The sequence below is a fragment of the Photinus pyralis genome, unplaced genomic scaffold (assembly GCF_008802855.1).
Source record: "Photinus pyralis isolate 1611_PpyrPB1 unplaced genomic scaffold, Ppyr1.3 Ppyr1.4_LG3b, whole genome shotgun sequence".
NCBI lineage: Eukaryota > Metazoa > Arthropoda > Insecta > Coleoptera > Lampyridae > Photinus > Photinus pyralis.
The window spans coordinates 26,660,156-26,686,738 of record NW_022170510.1 but is presented as its reverse complement, the minus strand read 5'-3'; the positions used below and the strand labels follow the sequence as shown (position 1 = coordinate 26,686,738).

Here is a 26,583-nt window from a genome sequence, read left to right as displayed (position 1 = left end):
TTCATAAGGCGCAGATAGACTAGTAAGTTATACTTGCGACCATCTCGCGGGAGAAACTTGTAATTACACTGTGAGTAATAAGTGTCGTGATATAAACTGTCGGGCACGTTGGGTGAGCCATTGCTGTCGCAAGTTCTCACAAAACTGTTTACACTAGCAGCACTTTTAGCTTCCGAAAATGCTGTCAGTTGATACATCAACCTATACCTAGCAGTTGTTTTCGAGAACTTATCTCACGTTATGGTCCCAATGGTACATCTTTGTGTTGCCGCGGCTGTAGTTTTATGCAATAATGTGAAGCATAAAAGAAAGTGTTGGGTGAGAGAATGAATTCCAAGAAGAGAAAAGTATGGGGCCTGCCATAAATTAATTGATGACCTGAGAATCGGAGAATCATAATCCCGACAATTTAAAAATTTTATTCGCATGTCAGCGATAGACCTTCAGGAACTGTTATTACAAAATTAAAAAGCAGGGTACTCATTTACGTGCCACAATATAATAAAACTCCCACGTTTACTCGCCAAAATATCGAAACGAAATGGATAAGTTGGTGAGAACTTGGCGAGCTGCACTTTTGCCTGTTTAGACTGGCAAGAAAAGTGTCGAAAGAATTCTTCCGCGAGTTCTGTCAAATGGACTCGCAATGCTATTTACACTTAAGAAAGTAATGTCCGACAGAAAATTGCGCGTGTTTTTTTTCTAGTCTAAAGGCACCTTTAGCCTCCTCCCATTCTATGGCTTGACCTTGAAGTATTCTTGCTACATAGGTACATATCCTATGTGGTCGTTATGCTTCCCCTTTTCTTCCTATTTTGAATTCTGGGGTTCCATATGTGTTTCGCAAGCCGACTGTTTTCCATTCGTCCAAGGCGTCTAAATAAGTGTTTTAATTTTTGTCTATCAAAGGTCTCTATCAGAGCATCCACTTCTTTTTTTATCTTCTCACTAGGAATTCCACCAACTCACCTTACCCTTCGCAAGTACTTCATTTCTGTAGCATGTAGGTAGTCTGTTTTTTTGTGATTCGTCCAGCACCCAACTCTCTCTCTACCGTAGGTCAATATTGGTCTGTAAGTAGATTTCATTAACTATTTCTAATTAACTGTTACAGTACCAGGCCTGACGAGAAGGGGGGTAAACGGGGGGATTCCCCCTGGGCCCGGATTTTGAAAAGGGGCCCATTGCATGGTTTTTTGGGAATAAAATTTTTACATCCATAAAGCATACCAATTTCACTAAAATAAAATATTTCATATTATGAGTCCTTGATTAGTAGACTAAAGTAATGTGGAATAGGTAAGTTTTAAGCACAAAAAAGGGGCCCGTGCTTAACAACCCCCCCCGGGCCCCAAGTTTCTCTCTCTGTACAGTACTTACCGAAATAGTTTCTTTCTATCGCCTTTGGCATATTCTAGGAATAACAACAAAATTCATCTTGATAACATGGCATTAACATATACCTACTACACCTACTTACAATAGGTAAGCAGGTAAGTTAAATTATCTTCAATTATAACGTTTGCAGGTTATGTGTATTATTTACCCCTTAAACTTGACAGTTGTACGAAAATTCAAATTTTAGCGCGCTTGCGTTTGCGCAATACCGAGGGAGTCAGTGTGCAACACATCTGCAAGTTGTAAGTACGGCGCCATTCCCTCATTTTGACATAACATTTGTCAACAATTAAATCAATGTTTAATTTCCCTAATGACCAGTTATCATTTGTTGATAACTATTATTAAGAAATGTAGTCACTTAATGAATTACAACAATGGCATTTAACCTCAAATGAATATGGGTATGCGTGCTCCTTATGTAATTTAAAGTTGTAGCAACAATGTTGTTTTCTTAGAACATGGGGTACCTGTGGAAGAGCATAATTCTGTAAAAATGGGAGCTAGTGGCAATCCAAATGCTGCTAAGCTGGCAGCATTACAAGAACGTAAGCAAGTGATCGAGGAAGCTTTGGCTAAACGCAACAAGGAATTACGACAGCTATGCATTCAGGTTTGTCATTTGCTGGGAAAAAATTACCTTGAGCAAAAATGCTATAGGCTTTTAGAGGACTGTAGTAAAAGTAATTTTCTTGTAGCATTTGTGTCATTTGATACTTATTTATGAAATGTACAAGTTACTCATTTCCGTGCCTTTGTATGTTGATTTTCTTTGTCTCAAACAATGCGATAACCTGCCTCTACAATGTCGCAATTTCGCCTTCGCGGTCGCAAAACCGCAGCTTAATCCCTGATTTGTTGTTGTGGAGCTTGTTTTATTCGTATACATATTTTAGGAAGCAGAGCTTACAGGCACTATGCCTACCGAAATACCATTAGACCCAGGCGAGTCACCACCATTGTTTAGACGACGTATTGGAACTGCCTTCCAACTTCCTCAAAATTTGGTTAATAGTCTAACTAGTGAAGATGAATCGTTTTCTTCCTTGGAACTTAACATGCAAGTCCAAGCGAACATGGCAGAAGCGGCATTAAGTTTGGCAAATGAAGCGAATATTAGTAAGGTAATGAAAATTAGCTTGCTGCTGGCAAAGAAACAAAAAGTATTAATGTCTTTTAAATCTAGTATATTCTATAACGATTATAGTTCCACGAACGTTGAAAACTTATTCCTTACAAGTCATAGACATAATTTTTTCCACTACTACAACGAATTGTAAAATATATTGTATAATTCTAACCAGGGTTAGCAGTAGACAATCCACTTGTTAGTAGGCGTGTGTGTGTGCGGTGGGTTGGTATAACAGATCCCTGTGACATATTTGAGTGACATTTGTCTAAATAACCACGGGCGATCCATACACTACGCATGCAAAAGAAATATCAAAGTTATTTGATGAATTCAAACAAGGTTTGCCCGTTGAATTTGTATTTAGTAATTGAAGATGTACAAATACTTGTTACGGTTACAGTACACATTAGGTAAATGTGCGCTACAGGTACTTAAAATTCAAAACTAATTTGTGGGTGCTCAAGCGTAATTAAAATTTTGACAGTTAATCATTTACAAGGTCCTATAATACATGTGCTCATTCCATCACAAGAGTTGGAAATTATTCCACTTCAGTAGCAGAGAGTAGGCGACATTTTGTTGTTACAAATGAAGCAAGTATGACGGGATTCTAAAGTAGTAGTAGAAAAAGAAATGAATGTCAGTTGTAATGTGTTTGACTACGAAATTTCCAAGTAAATAAGTTTTTCCCAGTCGCTCGACACAATTTCTGTAATATGTTTGGGACAGTCTTGCACATTACTCTTTAACACATTTTGTTTAAAGTGTATATGTTACTGGCATACTGCAAAATCGGGCATTTTGCAAAATCCCTAGGCATTTTGCGAAATGACCAATGCAGCAGGCAAAGTGATAAATGGAACTCGAGTTTGCACTTCTCCTGCCTCTCTTTAGGGATTTCGCAAAATGCCTAAACGTTCAGGCAAAGTGAGCATGCTCGAATATTTTCCACAGATTGCGCGTACAGCGGTGCCAAACGTAAAACCGTCGCGTTAGTACCTTCCCCCATTTATATTCTCCACAGTAAATCCAAAACTTCACTCAACAGAAAATGCAGTTTAAACGTGAGCGCAATATTTGGCGAGTACTTAAATAACATCGCAATCGTACGCGTCGTTTACGATCCAATGGCAACGCTGTATCCGCAATCTGTGGGGAAATGACGAAGCCTTCGCACTTTGCCTGCATGTTTAGGCATTTCGCGAAATCCCTAAAGAGAGGCAGGCAAAGTGCGAACTGCAGCTCCGTTTCTCACTTTGACTGTTGCATTCGTCATTTCGCGAAATGCCTAGGCATTTTGCAAAATGCCGGATTTCGCAATTTGCCGGTAACATATATAAAATTTTGTATTCTCATATGGCAATTTCAATGCGCAAGTTAGAAAACAGCTCCATTTATCGAGTGCAATTTGTTATAAAAAGGGATAATCGACTATTTGTATTTGTATTTACTTAAACAAATAAACATGATTATTATTAAAGGTAAGTATATGGAAGAATAGGCAAATATTCAAAAAATTCTTTAATGGCGATCGATTTCGGGCATATTGCCCATCATCAGGCCATGCTAAAAATATGGTTAAAAAAAAAAGAAAATTCACAAACTTATTCGTTTTTCACCATCTTATGACGGTAATGATTTATTATATTCATACAACATGTATTGTAAACCATATTTTCAGCACGGCCAGATGATGGGCAATATACCCGAAATCGATCACCATTAAAGAATTTTTTTAATATTTGCCTATTCCTCCATATACTTATCTTTGATATCACCGGCAAATAATGGACAACTTCATTAACCAGATTATTATTGTTATTGTTATTATATTGTAATTATGCCAATAAGATCATAATAGAAAATTGAAAGTTTTATTCATTACCTACAGACCATGCGGCGACAGCATATGGCTCAATATCAGTACCATAAGAGACAGTACAACGCTTTGGAAGAAAAGTTTGCATTCCATAAAACTAGATCGCAAATGGTTCAGCCCACTCAGTCACCTGTTTTGCAGCATCAGAAGCAAAGAAAGAAGCCAAGACCTCCAGATCCAGGTATTTTTTAACAGATTTTGCACTGAATATCTGAAAATTTTGTTTGTTCGTCGGAGGGTAATCTCACGATAGATTTGACAAGAAGAAATTTTGTTTGTGGTTTGTATGTGTGCGGACTATTTTTTTTATTTTTGAAATCGAGATTGATGTTGATCTATTAGTAGGTATTACCAAATATGTTATCAGTAACGCAAACTTACAGTGAAATTTATTGGTAACACATCAGCCAAATTTGAAGCTAATTCTGGTGTACCGCAAGGCTCTATTTTGGGACCTTTGCTGTTCCTGAGTTTTATAAATGGTCTACCTTCTCAGTTTAGTAACTGTCAATCTTTACTTTTCGCGGACGATCAAATATATTTATGCTCATAACCAGTATTTCTGATTATTTAAATCCATTAACAAAATGGATCAGTGGAGCTGTTTGAATAAATTACCTTTGAACATAAAAAAGTGCCATGTGTTATTGTTCTCGCTCAAGAAGAGTACACTCTTATTTAATTATAAAATTAGCGGGTTAAGTTTCAAACATGTAACTTCCATAAAGGATCTTGGAGTAACTTATGATAATTTAATTAATAATTAATAAAAACATAAATATTACAGTGGCTGGTGCATACAGAACCTTGGGTTTTATTGTGAGGCAAACCAAGAATTTCAAAAGCATAAGACAGTTAAACGACTTTATTTTACATTAGTTAGACCAAATCTTGAAGTATGCTAGCACAGTTTGGCATCCAAACACGTGTAATTTAATAAAAGTAATTGAAAAAGTTCAAAGTAAGTTTTTACGTTGGCGGAGTGCCTTTAACGTTGCAAGTGCTTTAAAGACCAAATTTCTCTATTATAAAAACTTGGCACTTATCCGAACTATAACAGCGTTAGATCGGTTCGTCTAAGAAAAGTTTTTGAAATTCAAAGCTTAGTAAATAGGAGAAATACAATTTTAATGCAGTTGGTTTTTAATATTCTGAGTTATAGAATAAAATATAGTTCTCTTAAAGTTGTTAGAGCGTGTTTGGCTGAAGTCGAGCGATTTACTTGGCCTCCCTATTGCCTACTTACTTAAAAGTAGTAAACATAATTAGAAATACGGTATGAGTGGTATTTTGTACCTCAGCACAATGCAAACGTCATAAATGATTTTTAAAAGGTATATACCTACAGTAGTCAACTTGACTAGTCTCTCTAAACACTCACATTTTATTTTATGGCTTTAGTAACTACAATTAGCTACTTACAATTATTTCAATGCTGTTTAACAACCTTATCACTGCATTTCAAAGCTTCGGGAATGACCTGGTTAAATGCAAAAGTCATTAGAGCAGACGCCGCCATGGCGGAAAATATCTTCCTTTGTGCATATTTAGATTTGTTACAACATTTCGCTTCGAATGAGACTCATCTCATTTAAGTCTTGATACGAAAATCTTCGCTAGCTTAGAAAAACCAAATCTGTCCATAACAAGTTCATGTTAAAATACCGCATGTTTACTGTCAAATATCTCAGAAACGGTACATAGGAACCAATTTTCATCAACTTCTTGTTACTTTTACCTAGGCGCTCTAACTACTTTAACTCGGATGCAAATTAAAATTCCGCGTGTAACTGCCAGAAGTGTACCTTGTTTTTTGTGATCACTTATGTTTACAATAGACCGTTTTTGATAACGTGTAGATGTTAACGAATTATTCAGCTTACTAGATTTAGACTTTACTGTAAAATTTAATATTTTTTCCAAACAATTAATGAAACATTATGTTGTGCCGAGGACTGCCTGGCACTGCGGTGCAGTGTCGATAACGGTGCCCCTCAGATTCCGGGCGACCTCCGAGTGGTGGCTCCTTTCCTTTGGGAAGGGGCTGGCAGCCAAGCCCTGGGCAAGCGGCTCTGCCAAGGTGAGACCGCACTACTCGTGGGAAGGCTAAACAGTGTCCTATCCTTCATTGAGGGGAACGGGCTCTGAACTCAGTTGCGAAAGATAGGGGGTAGGCACAGTGGGCCTCTGGTGTGCCTAAGTGCTACCCGGTCGGGCTCCCCTGCGAATAGAATAGAATTAGGGCTGTGCCCTGTATAATAATGAATAAATAAATAAATAATGACCAAATGACCACCATCCTTCATTAAAATGTAGATACGCAAGACGTGAATTACATATGTTTTTTTTTTGTAGATGATACTATATCAATGAATGCAGCTGTCGAAAACGCTGAACCATTTGGAAAGACAGTATTACGCCACAGCATACGCTCATTACAGCATCCCGTAATGAGTGATAATTCTTTGGAATTTCGCCACAGCTCTGGTCTTCAAAAATTAGCATACAGAAGTTCTGACGGTAGCTTACATTCGGATCTAAATTCACCACTACTTCGTCCCGAAGACGCTATGATATCTGGAATATACCGCCTAAGTTTGAACGGGTACAAAACATATATGGAAAGGAAAGAAATTAATAGCTCACATGTTACATCACATTTTATATCATCACAATCTAATCCTAACCTATACCATCAAACATCACAACCAATACCACATGCCAGCACACATACTCTTCCTTATGTCTCACAACGCAATCCGCAAACTGTGCAAGGCTACCTCATGTATCCGCAATACAGTCCAACACTCCAACAATCGCACGAATATCCCAAATTTGTTGTTACTAACAATAATAACAATAATGGTATCAGACAGTCGAGTAGTCCTGGCTCGACTAGTAGCACCAGTACATATTCCAAATCACAGTACTATCCTCCCCAATTTTATAACAACTGCAGGCAGTATGCTAACGTAGAGCAACAGTGTAGAACATTGAATCCTCATCAGATACAACCGCATCAGCAATATGAACATGATGTGATGAATGTTGGTTTAGGGGGTTACTGGAAGAGAACGGAATCGGGAGAATCGGTTTGGTGTAATTCGACTCCGAATGATACTTGGCAACGAGATAAAAGGTATGTTTTATTTTTTCTGCATCATACCCTGAGGCAATTTAAAATTCTTTTTATTCATGCATTGCGTGAATCGTTTAGCATTGTATTACAGCAAAATGGATTCATATTTGAATTTCGTATAGAAGTATAGGCTAGCCCATAGTATTAGATGTAGAGCTTTTGGAAAATTTTTTAATATAAGAGGTAATTATTTTTAGTTGCATATGATGACCGGTAGGTGGCACAAAAGGATTTCTTCTAAAATTTTACATGAAATCTTTCATTCTGTACCAAAGTACTGTCCATTTTGCATAGCGACAAGTGGTGCACTTGAAATTTAAATGTATTAAAAGTGTACTATTGCACATTAATAATAATAATAATAATAACCCACTCGTATACAACCGAAGCGCAAAAACCTTAACAGCACCACAGGCTCACAAAATACTGCAATATCTCCACCAAAAACCCAAGCAACCTCACAAATACAACCTCAAGAACAAAGAAACACCATAAAAACCAGTAAGGCAACATGCACCACAAAGACAGGTCCAATAAAGTTACACGTCCTAGCAAAGTTAAAAAACACAAAACTCCTTCTTCACAGAAACACACCACGTTATCACAACCCACTCGTATTCAACCCAAACGCAAAGCCAAAGAAACACTTACACAATAAACTCTATATAAAATTACAGGAATTATTATGATTTTTTTGTTTTGTTTTCCTCTTTCCTGATAGCGTTGACTGTGTGGCCATTAATAGCTATGTTGGTAAGTATGAATTACAGACTATCCCTAGATTTCCAATGTGAGTGTGTGAATTTTTATTTTTTTTTTTATTTTTTTTTTTAGAATCCTACATAACTTCACCAGACACAGACACTAATCGCTACTTGATTTTAATCCGTGCGATTAGTTAACCAGGCTAGACCTGAGTTCTCACAAGAAACACCGACCATAATAATAATAATATACAGGAAAAAAATTGCTTGCATTCTTACAAATTACAATGGAAATATTACACATAAAAAACTTAAAATTGAAAACTTAAAAATTCCTCAAAGTTATAGAAACAATTGTTTAAAAGAAGTGTTTTAACTTTTAACTTAAAACGTAGCATTTTTCAAATTTTTCATAGACCAGGGGAGATGGTTGTAGAATTTTACCAGCTATGATTTGTTGTGGTTTACATTTATCGATTCCAAAGTCCATTTGTATGTCAGGTGAAAATGTTTCGGTGATGTGTAGGAGGTGATTAAGTTTTATGCTTGTGGAAAAGTATAATTTAATATGTTATGTAATTGATTAATAGTTTGTAGTGATGTTTGTGTTATTCTTAGGGGTAATGTATTCAGTGTGTGTGATTTCTGTGATAATCCACGGAGAACCTGGGGTGGAAGGGGGCACTGGGGTAGCACTGGGATGGCCTCTACCGACTAAATTTTCACGTCCAATACTGTACTATCACACAAATTTCATTGATGACACGACTCCCGTAACATAGCAACGCATCGCGACAAGAAACGAAGAGTCACTCTAGGCTAGAATGTCAAATGGTCGGTGCGCATAGGTGTTGTTGTAAATAGTGATCATTTTGACGTACAGTAAGTACTTGTTTTGTAAGCTTTTTCAAATAATTTATGATTGTAGCAGATAAAGGATGTCTTGTAAGATGCATGCTGGTGAAATTACGTACTTTTTTTGTTCCATTGCGTGTGGAACTTATTTTTGAACAAAACACTTGCGCTTGAGGTGGAATGGAGTTTTTATTGTGGGACGGAATGGGATATCGGTTTTGCAATACCCCATTCTGCCCCACACATTGAATCAAACCGAAATAGTTTTTTTAATTTTTTTAGATGCCCTGTCCGTACAACAGGAAAACTACTCGGCAACAGTGGTCAGATTAAAGTATGAAGCAAGCTGTGCGAGCAATAATAGATGGCGAAGTGGGCTATAAAAAAGCTGCTATACAGTTCAATCTGCAAATGCAGTGCAAATAGTATAACATTAGTATAACAGTTTGAGAACCATTCAATTTGTCTATCCCGTGCATGGGGTAGAACGGGGTAAATGTACTATTTTACGATAATCATAAAATGTTAACAAAGTCTAATTTTTTTGGAATTTGTGACGTACATGTTTTATAAATAAGATATTTAGTGAACAAATTTTTCATAAAATTAAAAAAAAATATGGTGACCTGCATGTCACTTTTTTAACTTGAAGCATAAGTACCCCATTCCACCCCAGGTTCCCCTATTGCTGGAGTGTGTGTAGAGATGGTGGAATAAGTTTTTCATTAGTGCTGTTTTGTGTTAGTAATCTGTAATATAGTTTTTCGTTATGTTTAAATTGTGTGTTATGGCGCTTTCTGTCTACCCTATAGCGTTTTAAACGGTTTGATTATATTGATAGTTTTTGTGTGAGTGTATCTCTATGTTCGTTATAGTTTGTATTTTGTTCTCGTGTGGTGTGATTGTTTTTAGTTTTGTAGTTATGTGTTGTACTTGACTTATAATTTGTGACGTAAATTCATTTGTGTTAAAAATAGTTTACTATAAAAACAATTGTATGGTAAGGAACCGGCCGATAAGTTTCTTAAACTTGGCTGGACCTTATAATTTTTGTAATTCTGTAAATAAACAACTCAATTATTATTGTCATTGTCTCTTGTTAGAGCTCAGGTCTAGCTTGGTTAACTAATCGCACGGATTAAAATCAAGTAACGATTAGTATCTGTCTGTATGTCGTTCGTCTTGTCATGTTATGGTCAAATGCTACGTAAAGAAAAAAACTAAGTAAGAAACTATTTTCTTTTTTAACCACATGACGTCATTTGACTAATGCTAATGCTAATATTGTATAAACACCACCAATAAATATTATTATGGTCGGTGTTTCTTGTGAGAACTCAGGTCTAGCCTGGTTAACTAATCGCACGGATTAAAATCAATTATTATTATTATTATTCTTATTATTAATGTAGTCGTTTTTTTTTCTGTGTTCTCTGGTTCTAGTGAGATATTAAAAAACTGATCTACCTACTGTATCTGTGCAATATAAATACATAAGAAGTTTCATAAAGCATCTTTTGCTAGTCCACTGACCTTATGGTGATTTTGCGGTAACTGTTCATAAATGTTCATGTTTTTGGAAGAACTGTAACAAACTTTAACTTCAGCAGACCTCTTGCTTGTTTCCTTAAAGGCATACCTGCTTGGTTTGTGACTTGTTAATTGTGCTAAAGAAATACTGGAAGAAAAGATGGCCTCGCAAATTCAGACTTCACTGGACTTGATAACTTTAGAGGATCACCAAACAGTCACTTGCGATGTGAAGGTTTAATTTTATGACGAATTTTGCATATTAAAATATTTGTTAGATTATAATTTGAATGTTTGAGCTATAAATCTAAATGAATATATTATATAGAATTATAACAATTTCACATTGAGTGGAACTTGTAAGGTTTGTTGCTTACAAAACTGTTTTGTGTGTTTATATTTTCATATTTTGAACTGTAACTGGTGTAAAATGTGTACAAGTACTGACATTGTGAGTTTTTTATAAGAAGTATTTCATCTATGTTTTATGTATGTAGTTTATCATGTTCACACTAACTTAGGAAATACAAAGTTCGAAAGGATTTGTACTATACAAGCAAAGAACTCTTTTTAACTTAAGTCGATTCCGGATATTCAACAATAGCTTTGACTGAGTAAAGATGATTGCATTGTACTCTGGTTAAGCAATGAGTAATGTGCTTTATATTTTATTATAAAATGGGGGAGCGTGGTAGTAACTGTTCGATCAATCCACCATACATTCATATTAGCACAACAGACACGACCACAGTGAAAACAATGAATGGCATAAAATAAATTTAGACTGAATTATTTCACAAGCTAACTTTTTTAATAACCATTGCAACTTCCAAACTTGGTTGTTTATTATTGGTCATAGTTTGAACATGTCAAATTATCTGATTAAGGTTCATTTTTTTGGAAATTTTTAGTAAAAGAGAATGACATTTTTAGCGTGTTCATCATCAAGACTATAGAGTTGCTGTTCTTAGTCACACAAGTTGCGCGATTTGCTGGTGGGAATGTGAACCGCGCACACCTCATAGATTGATGTGTTTTTTTTAAATCGAACATAGGGAAATTACATTGCATGCAAACTCCTATGTTTGCATTTAAAAAAAACTCAGTGTATTTGGTTTTGCGCCTGAGCAATGTTAAAAATTTGGTTTAACGCATGTGCAATGCTAACTTTCTTTTTTATGAAGGCATTTAAATGAAATATCATATGTAGACACCGTGAATGAAACAAAAACTACTACCGGTTTCAAAATTACTGTTAACGCATGCTGTATGTTTTATTTATAAAGACATTCAATGAAATTTCTAATGTAAGCAATGCGCAATGCTATTTCCAAAAGCATTTATAAAAAGTTCCATATGTAGACACTTCCAATAAAAGTTAAACTAATGCCCATTTCAAAATTTGTATGTATTTGTATACACTCCACTATTTTTCATTAAACTGTATAGACTTTGACGATAGGCGGCTCTTTTGAAAGAGAATGGGGTAAGGAACTCGTGCCTACCGGTATTTTTTCCTGGTCCTGGCATTAATATTATTAGGAGGAAAATACACTCTCATCATTCATCTTTGCATAATGACTTTTTAATATATATATTTCATCTCACTGTTTTCCTTTTAAGAATTTCGTTTTTAGTTTCTAAAACAATAATATTTTTTTACCGGCTGTCGCTTAGTTTAGTTTTTTATTATTTATTTACACAAGATTTATTTTATAGTACTACAACCATTTATTCATTCCCTTGTGAAGAGCATAAACATATCCAACGCAATATTCCTATATGTATCGATGAGGATAAAGCAATTTTGTAAACAGGAAGGTATGAAAGCTAAGAAAGCTAGTGTAGAAAAAAGAAGCTATCTAAACTATGTAATGGCGGAGATGGAAATTACCTTAGACCAGTTCCGAGCATTCTACCGGCTACTTCGAATTAGGTTTTCCTGCAGTTTTCCTAATTCGTAAGGTAAATACCGGAGTAGTATAGACCAACTTAAGACCTTCTGCAGAGGCACCTCTAAATAGCATTATGCGGGTCACTCTGTAATTGGGCGCATGCCTGTTGAGGGCCCAAAAAAACAAGAGAGGGATAATAATAATAAATGAATATTATTATGTTACTGGTTAATACAAGATTATTAAGTACCTACCATTAATTATCCTGAAATATTCATAAATAATATGCATGCGTTTTCATTTCATTGAAAGTTTCGCCTTCCAACCAAATTCCTAAAAAAGATCACTACTGTAGGTACATCTAAACCTTGTTATTTTTACAATCAGAAGTATGTATTACATATTGATATCCACTTCCTAGCGACATGACCATTCATTCACAGTTTTTATACGATAATGGACAGAAACACCCAGGTTTGGTAGTAAACAATGTAACGTGCGAATGGATTATGTACATATAAATGCGTTCTGAAGCGGACGGAATTTGCTCTCCCTCTCGCACACTTCAGGTCGGTGACAGCGTACATGCTAGACGCGCTCGCCGTATCACCAGTCTATACCACCGTGCCTTCAACCTCAACTTAGATTCTCTGTGACGTTTGTAAACCACAAATTACTGTAAACTGTTAATTTGGCACTACGACTCCTCTTTAAGCAGAAAATGACTAAAGAACTTCATGATATATTTATAAGCAGACACATTAAACCTAACAATGGATTAGTTACATTTTATGTGTAGCACTAAAATTCTAAATGTCAGTATACTTTTACCATTTTACTTACTAGTTACATCCGAAGGATTGTACAGTAGACAAATACTAATTGGTACTGTTACACCCTCTCATTACTTAGTTTTCATTGTTAAGGAAAAAGACGAAACAAGGTGTTGTTTCATATTCATTCCGAAAATGTACATTTTGCAGTATTGTATTATCATTTTTTACAATGAACAATAGCTGCTCGGTTATCTGCGCGGGACATGCATATTTTTAACTTAGCGCGGTTCTGCCAGGTGTCCAAAGTTATAACGTTTATAACCTTTTGGCTTGTTTTAACTTTTTTCTGAACAAATAGCATGTTAGGGATCTATGTAAATCTACAATGAAGTATTGCATTACTGTAGATTTATGTGGCTAGAACGTCCTTATCTCAGCATGCAAATAGAATACTTTTGAAGGATAATCACACTTGGCCTTTGAAGTATTCTCTCCAAATATTATTGTAAGAATATGCAATAATGCAGTTAGTTAACTAAATTCATTGTATACATTATAGGTTTGGTAGTTTAGATCGAAGAAGAAATAAAAGACTTCATAAAAGGACTTCTCCATTAGTTGATCAAAAGTGTGCGACCATTTCGGTGGCAATTCCATACTACGAAACAGCCAGACCTGCACCTTCCAAGCCACAACAGGTACAGTCCTATCAGTAGCTTGCTAAACTTAATAAATTGTGCTTTGCAGATCGCCAATCGCAATAGGCCAGATAGTAGACAGCTTGTACGTACGCAGTCGTTGGGAAGTGTTGGTGCTCAAACTGTCGACAGCGTTTGGCCAAGCGATGACAATTCCTCTTGCGGTAGTGACGCGCACAGTATTAATGAAGTGAATTTGGCAGCCCGAAAGCAAAAGCAGAAAGAATGGTACGTAGGTAAATCATTTTTAATCAGGAAGGTTTACTGATCTTGTAATTAATTAGTTTTGCAAGGAGGGTTATTGGTATGTGACTCATTATTTTTTTATTCTTTTTCTCGCAACGACATTGGACGTCAAGTGATAACTATGTAACTATCAAGATTGTTGGCGATTTGAGAACTATTTAAGCATTCGAAAAATGGTAAGGCATGGTAGAGCAACAGTCTAGCCCAGGGATGGGGAAATAAATATAGAAGAGGGCCACATAAAATAATTACAGCACTTTAGCGGGCCAAAGAGGTTTTATTATAAGTAACAAAAAATCAGTTTGACAAAAATTATTGTTTTGATGTCCTGGGTGTGACATATGAAATTTTCACTGTTCATTAATTATATAGCGTCGAAATTTGGCTCTATTCAGTGGAAGAAATTTGCAAAACACCCTCAAGATGTGCCTCAGTCGTCCTGATCATACATTTGTTTTTGCAAATTTAGATGACTGGTATTAACCGCAGGCTGGATTGAACCATGTTGCGGGCCGCTATTTCCCCATCCCTGGTCTAGCCTCTAGTGTATGACCGAGGACATATCTCTGTGCTACTTTGGGAATAGTGTGAGTACTAGTGGCATTTGACAATGTGAAGTTCTTATAGCACAAACTTGCTTTTCTTGCCACTCGCACAACTCAAAGCTCACAAATAGGTTTACGATCAAGACTTTTGTTTCAGTTGATACTTTGATGTGGTCCAAATAATGCTAGAAACCATGTTAAGTGAGGAGTTAGGGGCCTCAGACCCGCTACCTACTTTATTCGTTTGCGTTTGCTTTTTACATACAAGCACATCAGTTGTATGCATCTTTCAAGCTGGACCTACCCGAAACCTTCAAATTTGGGTTTTTGGTCCCGTCAATTAGCCAAGACGTCCCTGTCATCTGCACAGTAGTAATTAGCGAGGTCCTATTGGAATCTTCTTTTTTTTTTACTTCAAAACTGTTTAAATTCCTTGATATTGGATAAATTATGGAAAATTGATTTTTGTAGTAATGCAGAGTCAATGAAGAACAATTTTGGTCCGTTCATGGTCACCTAGATTAAAAAGGAAAATTAATTAATCTTTGTTTGTCGTCAATCAGGGTTTAGAAGAAAATATCGCACACAAACAGCACTCCTTAAAGTGCCTAATAACATACACAGGGCAGTGGACAATTCATTATTAACATTCCTTATACTTCTAGACCAGAGTTAGGCATTTGATATTGTTGGTCATAAACTGTATGTGCACAGCTAAACGGGGCTGGGACACTTCGCCGAATGCGCACAACTCCGGCACGATTTTTTGATGGTCCATATCGCCGACTAGGGACACTACGCCGACCATGTCCACATCGTCGACAAGTGTGCAAGGGACACAACGCCGACCATGCCCACTTCGCCGGCAGACACTACGACCGACCATGCCACATCGTCGACACATATAACACTTCTTAATGAAGCTGGACGGAGTGCAACACTAAGTAGCTTTTGACGCGAGGTTATTGTATACTTAGAATATATTTTTTTAAACTTTTTTTGAACTAAAAACTCATACAAAAATTCTTAATGAAACCCGACGTAGTGTGAAACCAAGCAGCTTTGGATAGTAGGTTATTTGTAGGTTTAGGACATTTTTTTTTAATGCAAACTCATACAAAAGTTCTTAATAAACCTGGATAGAGTGTGAGGGGCCTGGTTTTTCGAATAGTCGGCGTTGTGGTCACATATGGCTTAGGGCTCCTTGCACGCGGGTCGGCGGTGTGGGCACGGTCGGCGAAGTGTCGTAGACCCATCTAAACTACATGGGTTTGGTCATGAATGCACTTGCCTTGAAAATCGATCTGAATGCGTTTGTATAAATAACTCATCATGGTCAAAGTTATACAATATTAATAAGAGAGTATCTCAGGGTAGTCTATTAAGACCTGTCCTATTTTCGATTTATATCCGAAACTGCCATACTGTCTGAAATACTGAAAAATCTATATGTATGCAGATGACATACAATTGTGTGCATCTTGTGATGTTAATAATGTATCATCCATGACAGTGGCTCTGTGTATAAATACCAGAAGAAATTGCTTTGACCCAAAAGTTTTCATGCTGTGTAATAATGGGACAGATATCGAATGGGTTACTTATGCTAAAAATGTAGTAGTCATTATTGACAACAACTTTTGTACAACATCTAAATGTATGGCATCAGTAGGCTGCAAAGATTACAAAATGCATGCCTCCATTATGCAGTAAACATACCATTCTGTATATGGAAAGAAACCAAATTCTAAAAATTGAGAAGAAATTGAACTATCTGCTCGCTGTGTTTCTCTATAAATTAATGAAGCATAGTACACCTGATTACCTCGTAGAGTATTTTATAAGACGATCCGAGGAACATGCCGTTAATCTACGAATGTATACATTTACAATCCCAAAGTACAACACGAGCAAATGTAGGGGCAGTTGTATGTAATGCAGTCTCAATATTAAGCATAAAAATTTAATTTTTAATAGTGAGTGATTATCTTTATTATTATTATTATCTTTATTTTTTTATATAATCCTGAATATTGTTAAGTATGTAGTAATTATTACTAGCCATAACTTACGATCACCTTTTATATCGGTCTTTGTTTATCAAAAATTGTATGTAAATTTATATCCGAAATGGTTAATTTGGTAGGGTAGAGCCCTGTACAATTTGTGAGATTTCTTCACAATAAACGCTATTATTATTATTATGATTATACAAAGTGTTGTATTGAAACTAAGAGTCATATTCTTATAGGTTTGAAACGTCGTTAGATGGTCCTGCGCCTTCAATTCCAACTCGATCTCATTCAGTAATGTCTTCTGCGGGCCAGTCTTCTATAGCCTCTATATCACCTGAAGAGCAATATATGGAAATGAACGCGCACAAATCGCCATTAGAAATACCAGCCGAATCAAATCCTCAACCTTCTCTGACAGTTCACGAGCCGAATATGGAGTTGTTTAACAATAACATCCCTAAACATGGAACGCTTATACAAGCCGGGCAGTGTAAGCCATATCACGAGGAAACAAAACCTTTTGAAATGTCAGATTTTTACAAGTATTCTACGAAATTCAAGAAATCACCAATTAAGCAGGAGTGTAATGAGAATAGTCAAAGTTCACATGAATCACCTTCACTGGCACAAAGTAACTTAAACCCATCCTTTGGAGAAGAAAGTCCTTCCGTTGTCCAAAAAGTGATTTATCAACCACTGCAACCCATGAAATGTCAACCATTCAGCCCAGATATGTAAATGGTAGCCATTACATTGCATTCTATTGAATTTGTACATTTCAGCACCTTTGATGAAACTATGGATAATATCGGAAGTCCAACTTCCTTAAATTCAACTCTAAACTTCAGTCAACTAACTTCGAATGTTGCCGAAAATTTTTCCGCTGAAATGAATGCCTGGTACCAAAACCAGGAACAAGTGGACAATAACAATACGGGACGACATGCTGCTAATAATCGATCTACCGCTACTCTTGTTTAATGTTACTAAAATTATTGGCTGACTGAGTGCTTTATAAACATTTTTGTACAAATGAAAATGTTATTTTTATACAGTTTATCACAACAAATTGCATCATTTATATATACATATATTTTATAAGAGACTTTTACATTTGTTGGGCAACATTTTCTGGTACTCTGCAAGTATCTAAAATGAATCGCCACATAGACATGTTAAACACATGGAAATATTCCACTTTGAAGTCTCTGTAATTAGTGACTTTAATACTAAAAGAATGGTGGTACATTTCTTGGGTGTTAGTTTGTACATTTTGACAAATGATCTCTTTTATGATTCACTATTTATGGATGGACTCCGTTTTAAAGAAAAATGTTTAATAGCCATTTTACAGATTTCACTGTAACATTTTTCTTATGTAAATCTGTGATACACATCACAATTAGATATAAATGTTTCGTACAGTATTTATAAATTTCTGTTACCTCGTTGTAACTTTAAAAGTTTTTGACTAATGTGTATGCTGCTCATATTAATTAATTACTAATGTTTAGTTATTTGTGAATCAAATTTTTTACTTATCAATTTGAAAAGTTGGTTCTTGTTTGTATGCAAAGTTGTGACCAGTGATTGTTTATATTTATACCAAAGTGCTGTTCCAGTGAGACAAAATTGATTATATATGATAATGAATAACAGAAAAAAATTTGGTTGTAAACTCTGACGTTATTTATAAATGTTAGTAGTCTTAAGTATAAATTTTAAATCTTTGTGAAATTCTTTGATGCATTTCTGTGAGAATTGTTTTGAGTAAATGTTTACTAAAAGCAATTGCAGTATTAGAAGCTAAACGTGATGTTTATATAGACATGTATTTGTACTTCAGAGTTTTTACTAGCAATAAATGTTTTATATTTGAACAAATCCCAGATCTAGTGTTGGTGTACAGTAGGTACGTACATCATGAAAGGTTTTGAAATAAATAATAAAACAAGATGTTGTCTTCCCCAAACAATTCATATTTCTGCTGCAGTAGTTACCGATGTTGCAGAATAAGTTGTTAAAGAGGCTGACATATGTTTCGGTCTGGTTAAGGACAGGCCATTTTCAAAGCAAACACTACAAGAATCATACAATTATAGGGTTGTCTATATTAGTAATTATTACTTATGTATTAAAGGAATCGATGTTCGTTACAACACTGGTTAAACAAACTGGAAAAACATAGATTGGTCAATTACACAACACATATAATTGCAGACAATATCCAGATTAAGCCAATCTATGGACGATTAAGGCCGTGTCACATAATCGCTAGAGTCTAAAAAATCTACACGAAATGTTGCCATCAACAACAAAATAACACCATAAACTAGGTCCTAGCAAAATCTGTTCCGGTACTGGGGATTATAGGCCAATCGTTACTTTAGGCTTACAAGAAAGTGGGCAATACGAAATATTTAGTAGTTTGCAAATATAGTGTAGGAGTACAGTCTGTTTTAAAATTGTGAAGGTTGCGTGTTATCTAAAGTATGGACATACGATTCGAGTAAGTAAAATCTACACCACATTTATAAAGTTTTTAAATGTTTTTCTTTACATAGACTTAGTAGATAGTCAAATAAAGCTGTAGGTACATATTAAAATGTATTTTTAAAACAAATGTTTACTATGTTAGTCCTAATTCTAGTGTTTGGGGGGGGGCAAGATGTATTTAAATAAAATGACAAAACTGAATTGACAGATATTTGAGTAAAGGTTTCCTTAGCAACGCAGTTCGTATTGTCGCGAGAAGTACAACAGCCTATCTGCAGTTTAAAACTTCAAATTTCTATAAATCTATACGACTGACTTCAATATATCGTTATTTGCAATTTACATCTGGACTTATGGATATTTTTTGTCAAAATAAATGTAGGTACTTAGCATTCAACAATTGTGGTAAAAAAACTGTTTATCTCTGCCAGTGGGAAATTCCTTTCTTCTGTGGTTCTTGATGCATTTTGTTCCAAAATCAATACAGATAAATATCCCTATGAAGCTTCGTCACTAAGTACGCAAATTAACTGTGATAAATATTTAATGAAATTCATATAAATATTTCGATGGCGGCGGTGCATAAGAACATATAGGTACTTATTCGAACATTTATTGTAAATTGTTATATTAGGAGACCGTTTTTAGTAATTTGGTATTTCTTTATGTTGAATTCGCTGTTCTAAATATTTTTGATAGAATTTGATTTGTTTTATAGCAGACATTCCATGGCATGACGGATATTGGCGTAGTTTTTGTATTATAAAATTCCATGGCATCACAGATTGTTGAAAAAGATTGGGGTTTTATTTTTCCAATTTTCGGTCTTTATTATGCAAAAAATTGAAAACTAATACGGTTGATTGACGTAAAAAATTTTCTTCTGCAAAAAACCTTAATACATTGTTGCTCTAAAATAATTTGGGGAGCCAATAATTGTATGTGATGAGTTTTACATTGAAATCCCTATGATGCGTTACGCAAGTCACCACCCTGCATAGATAGGTACACGCTAATTTTATTAGCTAATATAAGATGAAAAATTACGTATACAACAAGCAAGTAATATAATATTTCCGTTTCCGAAATGCGCACTTTCGGAATGCTGGCTTTCGTCATTGAATAACGAATGTTTTCCTCAACGCTATTTCCTATAGTAAATCGGATTCTGTTTATAATATCCTCTAGTTTCCGATATTCCACAAATCCAAACAATTATAACGATAACATCGGAAAATTGTACACGTAGTAGAGTATTCAATAATGTAATTTCTACTCAAGTGACGAGGGAAAACCACAAAAATACATACATATGATCTGGTCGTATGGAGTACAGGGATTTACGAAAATAAAGTAAAATGTGTCTAACTCAATTTTCATTGCGGTATAAAGTAGACTACGAACAGATTATTGGTTTCGAAAGAATTAACAAAACCTTTTTCTACATGACAAATTCGACGTCGATCTTTTTCAAAAAAACGTCAATTTGATATATTACGCAATTATAGAAAAAAGTGGGAAAAATGACCTAAAATTCGAATCACCTTGTACCTATCAACAATCACAGTAGATTATTTCTGATAAATAGTAAATAAAAAACAAAATGTTAACGGATAAGATATCAGTGTAGGTATAATCACGTATTGACGTGGATTAAACAACATTGTGAAACATTTTGTCTTAATTTTCACGGTACGTATGGTTTGCAAAATGTTAGTTCGTTTGTCCTGTAAAGTAAATAACTGTTCCCATGTTCAAAGACGAATTCATCTGTAGCCCTTTTAGGTTAGCCGCGCAAAATTTGATTCAAGGACGGTTACTTGATTGTAATTAATAAAGTACTGCTCTACATATTTTCGGGGCCGACAAAAATAAGTGAACAGTTAGGGGTGAATGGTTTTTTATTTTAAGTTTAAAAAGTTTAAGACCTCGTGTTGGATGAGTAATTTTGGCGTAAATACGCGTGCGCAGTAAGAATATTGTGGCGCTAGTTGTGTTCCGTTTGATCACGTGATACTCGCATACCATAAAATAACGCGCACCTCCTCGGATCTTCTTCCTTTCTGACTGATTTTTCGTGGAGTACGGTTGCCACGTAGTGTTAATTACCATTTTTAGTGTTTGCATTTTGGTGCAGTTATTTTTTAATTAGAACATTTATTCATTTCAAAACGTGAGTACTCATCTTTTCTTCTTGATATGGAACGCCTGGCTTTTGCGTAAATTTTGTTACTTCAATTTTACGGCTCGCCGAACGGTTCACCACGTGTCTTGCAATTCTTTATCGGCCGCCATATGTTGAATCCACATTTAATTAATTTCTTCGCTTTTATCTTCGACGTTTTAAATTATTTCTTCATTTTACTAAGACATTTAAAATTTTTTTTCAGATAAAACATGGGCAAGGAAAAGATCCATATCAATATTGTCGTTATTGGGCACGTAGATTCTGGTAAATCTACTACCACTGGTCATTTAATTTACAAATGCGGTGGCATCGATAAACGTACCATTGAGAAGTTCGAGAAAGAAGCTCAAGAAATGGGAAAAGGCTCGTTCAAATACGCATGGGTTCTCGATAAACTAAAGGCCGAACGTGAACGTGGTATCACCATCGATATCGCTTTGTGGAAATTCGAAACTTCAAAATACTACGTGACAATCATCGACGCTCCCGGGCACAGAGATTTCATCAAAAACATGATCACTGGAACCTCTCAAGCCGATTGTGCCGTCCTTGTCGTTGCTGCGGGTACTGGTGAATTTGAAGCTGGTATCTCTAAGAACGGACAAACCCGTGAACATGCTTTGCTCGCTTTCACCTTAGGTGTGAAGCAATTGATTGTCGGCGTTAACAAAATGGACTCCACTGAACCACCATACAGCGAAGCCCGTTTTGAGGAAATCAAAAAGGAAGTATCCTCCTACATTAAGAAAATTGGTTACAATCCAGCCGCCGTCGCGTTCGTTCCAATTTCTGGTTGGCACGGAGACAACATGTTGGAACAATCTGACAAAATGCCATGGTTCAAGGGGTGGAGCATTGAACGCAAAGAAGGCAAGGCTGACGGTAAATGCTTGATTGATGCTTTGGATGCCATTCTCCCACCTTCCCGCCCGACCGAAAAACCCCTTCGTCTTCCACTACAAGATGTCTACAAAATTGGTGGTATTGGAACAGTACCCGTTGGTCGTGTTGAAACTGGAGTCTTAAAACCTGGCATGGTCGTCGTATTTGCCCCGGCTAATCTGACCACTGAAGTAAAATCCGTTGAAATGCATCACGAAGCTCTACCTGAAGCCGTACCCGGCGATAATGTTGGTTTCAACGTCAAGAACGTGTCTGTCAAAGAACTTCGTCGTGGTTACGTAGCTGGTGATTCAAAAAATAACCCCCCCAAGGGTGCTTCAGATTTCATGGCTCAAGTCATCGTATTAAACCATCCCGGTCAAATCTCCAACGGATATACTCCAGTCCTCGATTGCCACACCGCGCATATTGCCTGCAAATTTGCCGAGATTAAAGAAAAGGTGGATCGTCGTTCCGGCAAGACTACTGAAGAGAATCCTAAGGCTATCAAGTCGGGTGATGCCGCCATCGTCAATTTAGTACCGAGCAAACCTATGTGTGTTGAATCCTTCCAGGAGTTCCCTCCGCTTGGTCGTTTTGCCGTACGTGATATGAGGCAAACTGTCGCCGTCGGTGTCATCAAGAGTGTCAGCCACAAGGATCTTACCGCTGGCAAAGTTACGAAAGCCGCAGAAAAGGCGCAAAAAAAGAAATAACCAAACATCGCCATCTTATAAACTTATGTTTCAGTTATTTTTACATATATTATATTTTCATTTTTACATACTGAACACTTATTTTTGACCGTACAACACTTTCATACAATTTTCAAAATTGTGGAATAAAAGTTTATTTCTTAGTTTTTCTTTTTTATTTTTCCCCAGATTCTTCAAGTGGGTAATTTTTATGAAATTATGTTCATTTTTGGGAGAGCTGTTATGGGTGTTTGTACAGATTGTGACCTCTTGCGAGTGATTGAACCAATAACTTGTAAGGGTGGTTGCATACTCGTGTGAATGTGGTAGGCAACACACTATACAATCTCAAATTGCACCATTGAATAAAAACACTAAGAAACCTAGCCCCGTGGAAATAAAGCGCGACAGAGATTGAACTGAGAATATAATGGAAACACTGTCAATAGTGTCGATTCTTGAACTGAGAAGAATGAGAATTTGCTTTCCTCCTATTTACCGCAAAGAGAGTTCGGTGATCACAACCAATGCGGGTGCAAGGGGATTTGTCGCGCTTTCTTCCATAAGCGTTAGGCTTCTTATAGTGCTTTTATTCAATGATTGCACCTAATTTGGGCTGCAAATGCTACTTCTGTTTCACCCATTTGAATTTCACTGTTTGCGATGATCACCTACTCTTCAAACCATCTAGGCTTGCTTCACATAGCATAAGTACTCTTTACATTACATACTGTAATATCTCCAAAACCAAAGAGTTGCCAAAACAACCACAGAAATGCATTGTACTGAAGAAACAAATACAAGTAACGCAACATACACCGCAGTGACAGGTTCACTCACTACAAAGTTACACATCCTAAAACAAGTAAAAAAACGTCCCTCCAGTCAGAAACACAACACAGACATATGTTATATTAGTTACTTGGTGTTTACCTGCGAGCAGTGGTGCACAATTCACAAAAAAATTTATGTTTATGGTTGTATCATTACTGAGCATTTCACAAGAAAAAGAACTTGCCATGTTTTAACTGAAGAAATTATGTAAAATCTTTAATCGTACCATAAATAAAACCTTTTATATGAAGCGTACGTAGAAGAAAATCCAATTACCTCTGTTCGTAATTTAGCTAGAGAACATAACTGTCAGGCATATCGATGGATATTTTAGAATTGAATGTAAGGGCATTGTATAATATATACAATTATATGTGTCTTATATATGGGGTGTCAATTTTAAAACTTACTTTCCAAACTAAAGAAGATATTGAAAATTGCACAAAACCGTTTCGGGGGTATCGAGCCCCCCTCTTCAAATATCCTAAATGGCAACCCCATATATACTTGTGACACTACTGAAAAATGCTTTCCAGTGGTACCATAATAAAGTCAATATTCATTAAGACAATTTAATAATTAACAAAACAAAATTAAATGTTGACATTGAGGGATTTATGGCAAATTGGCCAAGAACTTCAACCTGAGCTGCTTCATTAAGCAATCTTGGTTGCTTTCTTTTTTATTGATAACAGATCCCGTTTCTTCGAATTTAGCGACCAAATCTTGAACATAGGCTAGGTTTAATTTTTATTTTTTTTGTTAATTATTAAATTTTTGTTAAATTGTCTTAATGAATATTGATTTTATTGGTACCACTGGAAAGCATTTTTCAGTAGCTTTCCAACGATGTGTTACAAGTATGGGGTTGCCATTTAAGATTTTTGAAGAGGGGAGGCTGGGGGGTTGTCTATGGGAATCTATATTAGCTAGTTTACTTATATGAAAGGTAAATGAACTGCGTTTCCAGGTTTGATAAAATGACCGTGAATTGTTGTAGTACTGTATTAAAGCACCCCAATTATGAACATCTTCGAATGAGATGAATGTGAAATAAAAACACGGGACAAGCTAAAGTCATTCTGCAGTCCTCCCTATAATGTGAATTGTGAAGCACGTCGTCGTGGGCTTGAAAAGATCCTGTTTGTTGCAACTGCAGACCAAAAGACAAAATATACTTACTTTCAAAATGATTGAAGTGTGCCAATTTTATGGCGTGAAATATTACAGATAGTAGTACTAAAGCCTGAGAATCTTAAAAGTATATAAAAATTTCGCAAAAAAAATGGTTTGTCAAATCCAAACGATTCACAAAATTCTGTTTGGCAGGGTTCATACTGAGGCTATATAGGTATAATATATTGTTGTTAAGAAAAAAAATTTTTTGTTTACAAACGTCAATTTTGGAAAAGATAAAAAACAAGGGACAAATACATTTAATGACTAATTTACATTGAAATTGGATGAAGACCATTGACAATTCAGAAATTCGTTAATGTCGTAAAAACTTTATTTTTTAAAAAATGTTTTAATTTTATTTTCGAAAATTTTGGATTGTAGCCTTACTACGTCGCTAGGTAATTTGTTTAAAAAGCGAGGACTGTAATAATTGGCCCCATATCTACTGCATTGCAATCTCATATATTGATGCCTCACTATAGTTCACCACCCCTGGTACTGTAATTGTGGATTTGATTTTGTATAGCAATGTGACTGTTGCTTAGCATGCAATAAACAAGCAAATATGTACAAACATGGTAACGTGAGTATACCCAAAGAGCTGAATTTACTCCTGATGCTCTATAAGGAGTACCTGTAATAGCGCGAAGAACCCAGCGTTGAAGGCCCAAAAATCGTTTCGAATGATGAGAGTGTCCCCAACAAAAAATTGCATAGTTAATGTGAGAATGTATTAGATGTAGTAAACTAAAACCAGCGTTTTCACGCTTACCTGTCCATACAGCCTCCGCATAACGTATATGTTACGGCTAATCTTAGAGGAAACGTAATCAACATGAAAGGACCAGTTTAATTTGGGACTTGACGTATCCCATGTTTTCTGTATAAAGCCGGTTGGACAAATAAATATTATTATTATTATGGTCGGTGTATCTTGTGAGAACTCAGGTCTAGCCTGGTTAACTAATCGCACGGATTAAAATCAAGTAACGATTGGTGTCCTTGTCTGTGTCTGGTGAAGTTATGTAAAAAAAAAATAAAATAAATAAATAAATAAAATAAAAATTCACCCACTCACATTGGGAATCTAGAGATAGTATGTAATTCATACTTACCAACATAGCTATTGATGGGCACAATATGCCAACGCTATCAGGACAAAACAAAACAAAAAAAAATCATTATAATAATTCCTGTAATTTTATTAAATGGAGTTTATTGTGTAAGTGTTTCTTTGGCTTTGCGTTTGGGTTGAATACGAGTGGGTTGTGATAACGTGGTGTGTTTCTGTGAAGAAGGAGTTTTGTGTTTTTTAACTGTGCTAGGGCGTGTAACTTTATTGGGTGGATTGGGTGGACCTGTCTTTGTAGTGCATGTTGCGTTACTTGTATTTATCGTGGTTCTTTGTTTTTGAGGTTGTATTTGTGAGGTTGCTTGGGTATTATTATTATTATTATTATTATCTAAATAAACACCCAGGAATTTCACCAATTCAAC

The 26,583-nt window shown here is 35.8% G+C and overlaps 2 protein-coding genes across 4 annotated transcripts; both read left to right on the top strand.

Annotated features, from left to right (window-relative positions):
• The first annotated feature begins 1,624 nt into the window (after positions 1–1,624).
• LOC116166499 lies at positions 1,625–19,068 on the top strand. 2 transcript variants are annotated; one of them, XM_031481462.1, is made up of 9 exons: positions 1,625–1,802; positions 1,857–2,011; positions 2,295–2,522; positions 4,422–4,590; positions 6,765–7,548; positions 13,868–14,006; positions 14,056–14,234; positions 17,049–17,546; positions 17,595–19,068. In XM_031481462.1, the coding sequence occupies exons 1-9, from the start codon at positions 1,793–1,795 to the stop codon at positions 17,791–17,793; spliced, it is 2,361 nt and encodes a 786-aa protein (XP_031337322.1). In that variant the 5' UTR covers positions 1,625–1,792; the 3' UTR covers positions 17,794–19,068. The 2 variants fall into 2 exon arrangements, with proteins under 2 accessions (XP_031337322.1, XP_031337323.1); XM_031481463.1 differs by lacking the exon at positions 2,295–2,522.
• A 1,914-nt stretch (positions 19,069–20,982) lies between these two features.
• On the top strand, positions 20,983–23,237 carry LOC116166585 (elongation factor 1-alpha). 2 transcript variants are annotated; one of them, XM_031481583.1, is made up of 2 exons: positions 20,983–21,000; positions 21,699–23,237. In XM_031481583.1, exon 2 carries the CDS (start codon positions 21,706–21,708, stop codon positions 23,092–23,094), a length of 1,389 nt encoding a protein of 462 aa, XP_031337443.1. In that variant the 5' UTR covers positions 20,983–21,000; positions 21,699–21,705; the 3' UTR covers positions 23,095–23,237. The 2 variants fall into 2 exon arrangements, with proteins under 2 accessions (XP_031337443.1, XP_031337442.1); XM_031481582.1 differs by lacking the exon at positions 20,983–21,000 and adding an exon at positions 21,323–21,481.
• The last annotated feature ends 3,346 nt before the right edge of the window (positions 23,238–26,583 follow it).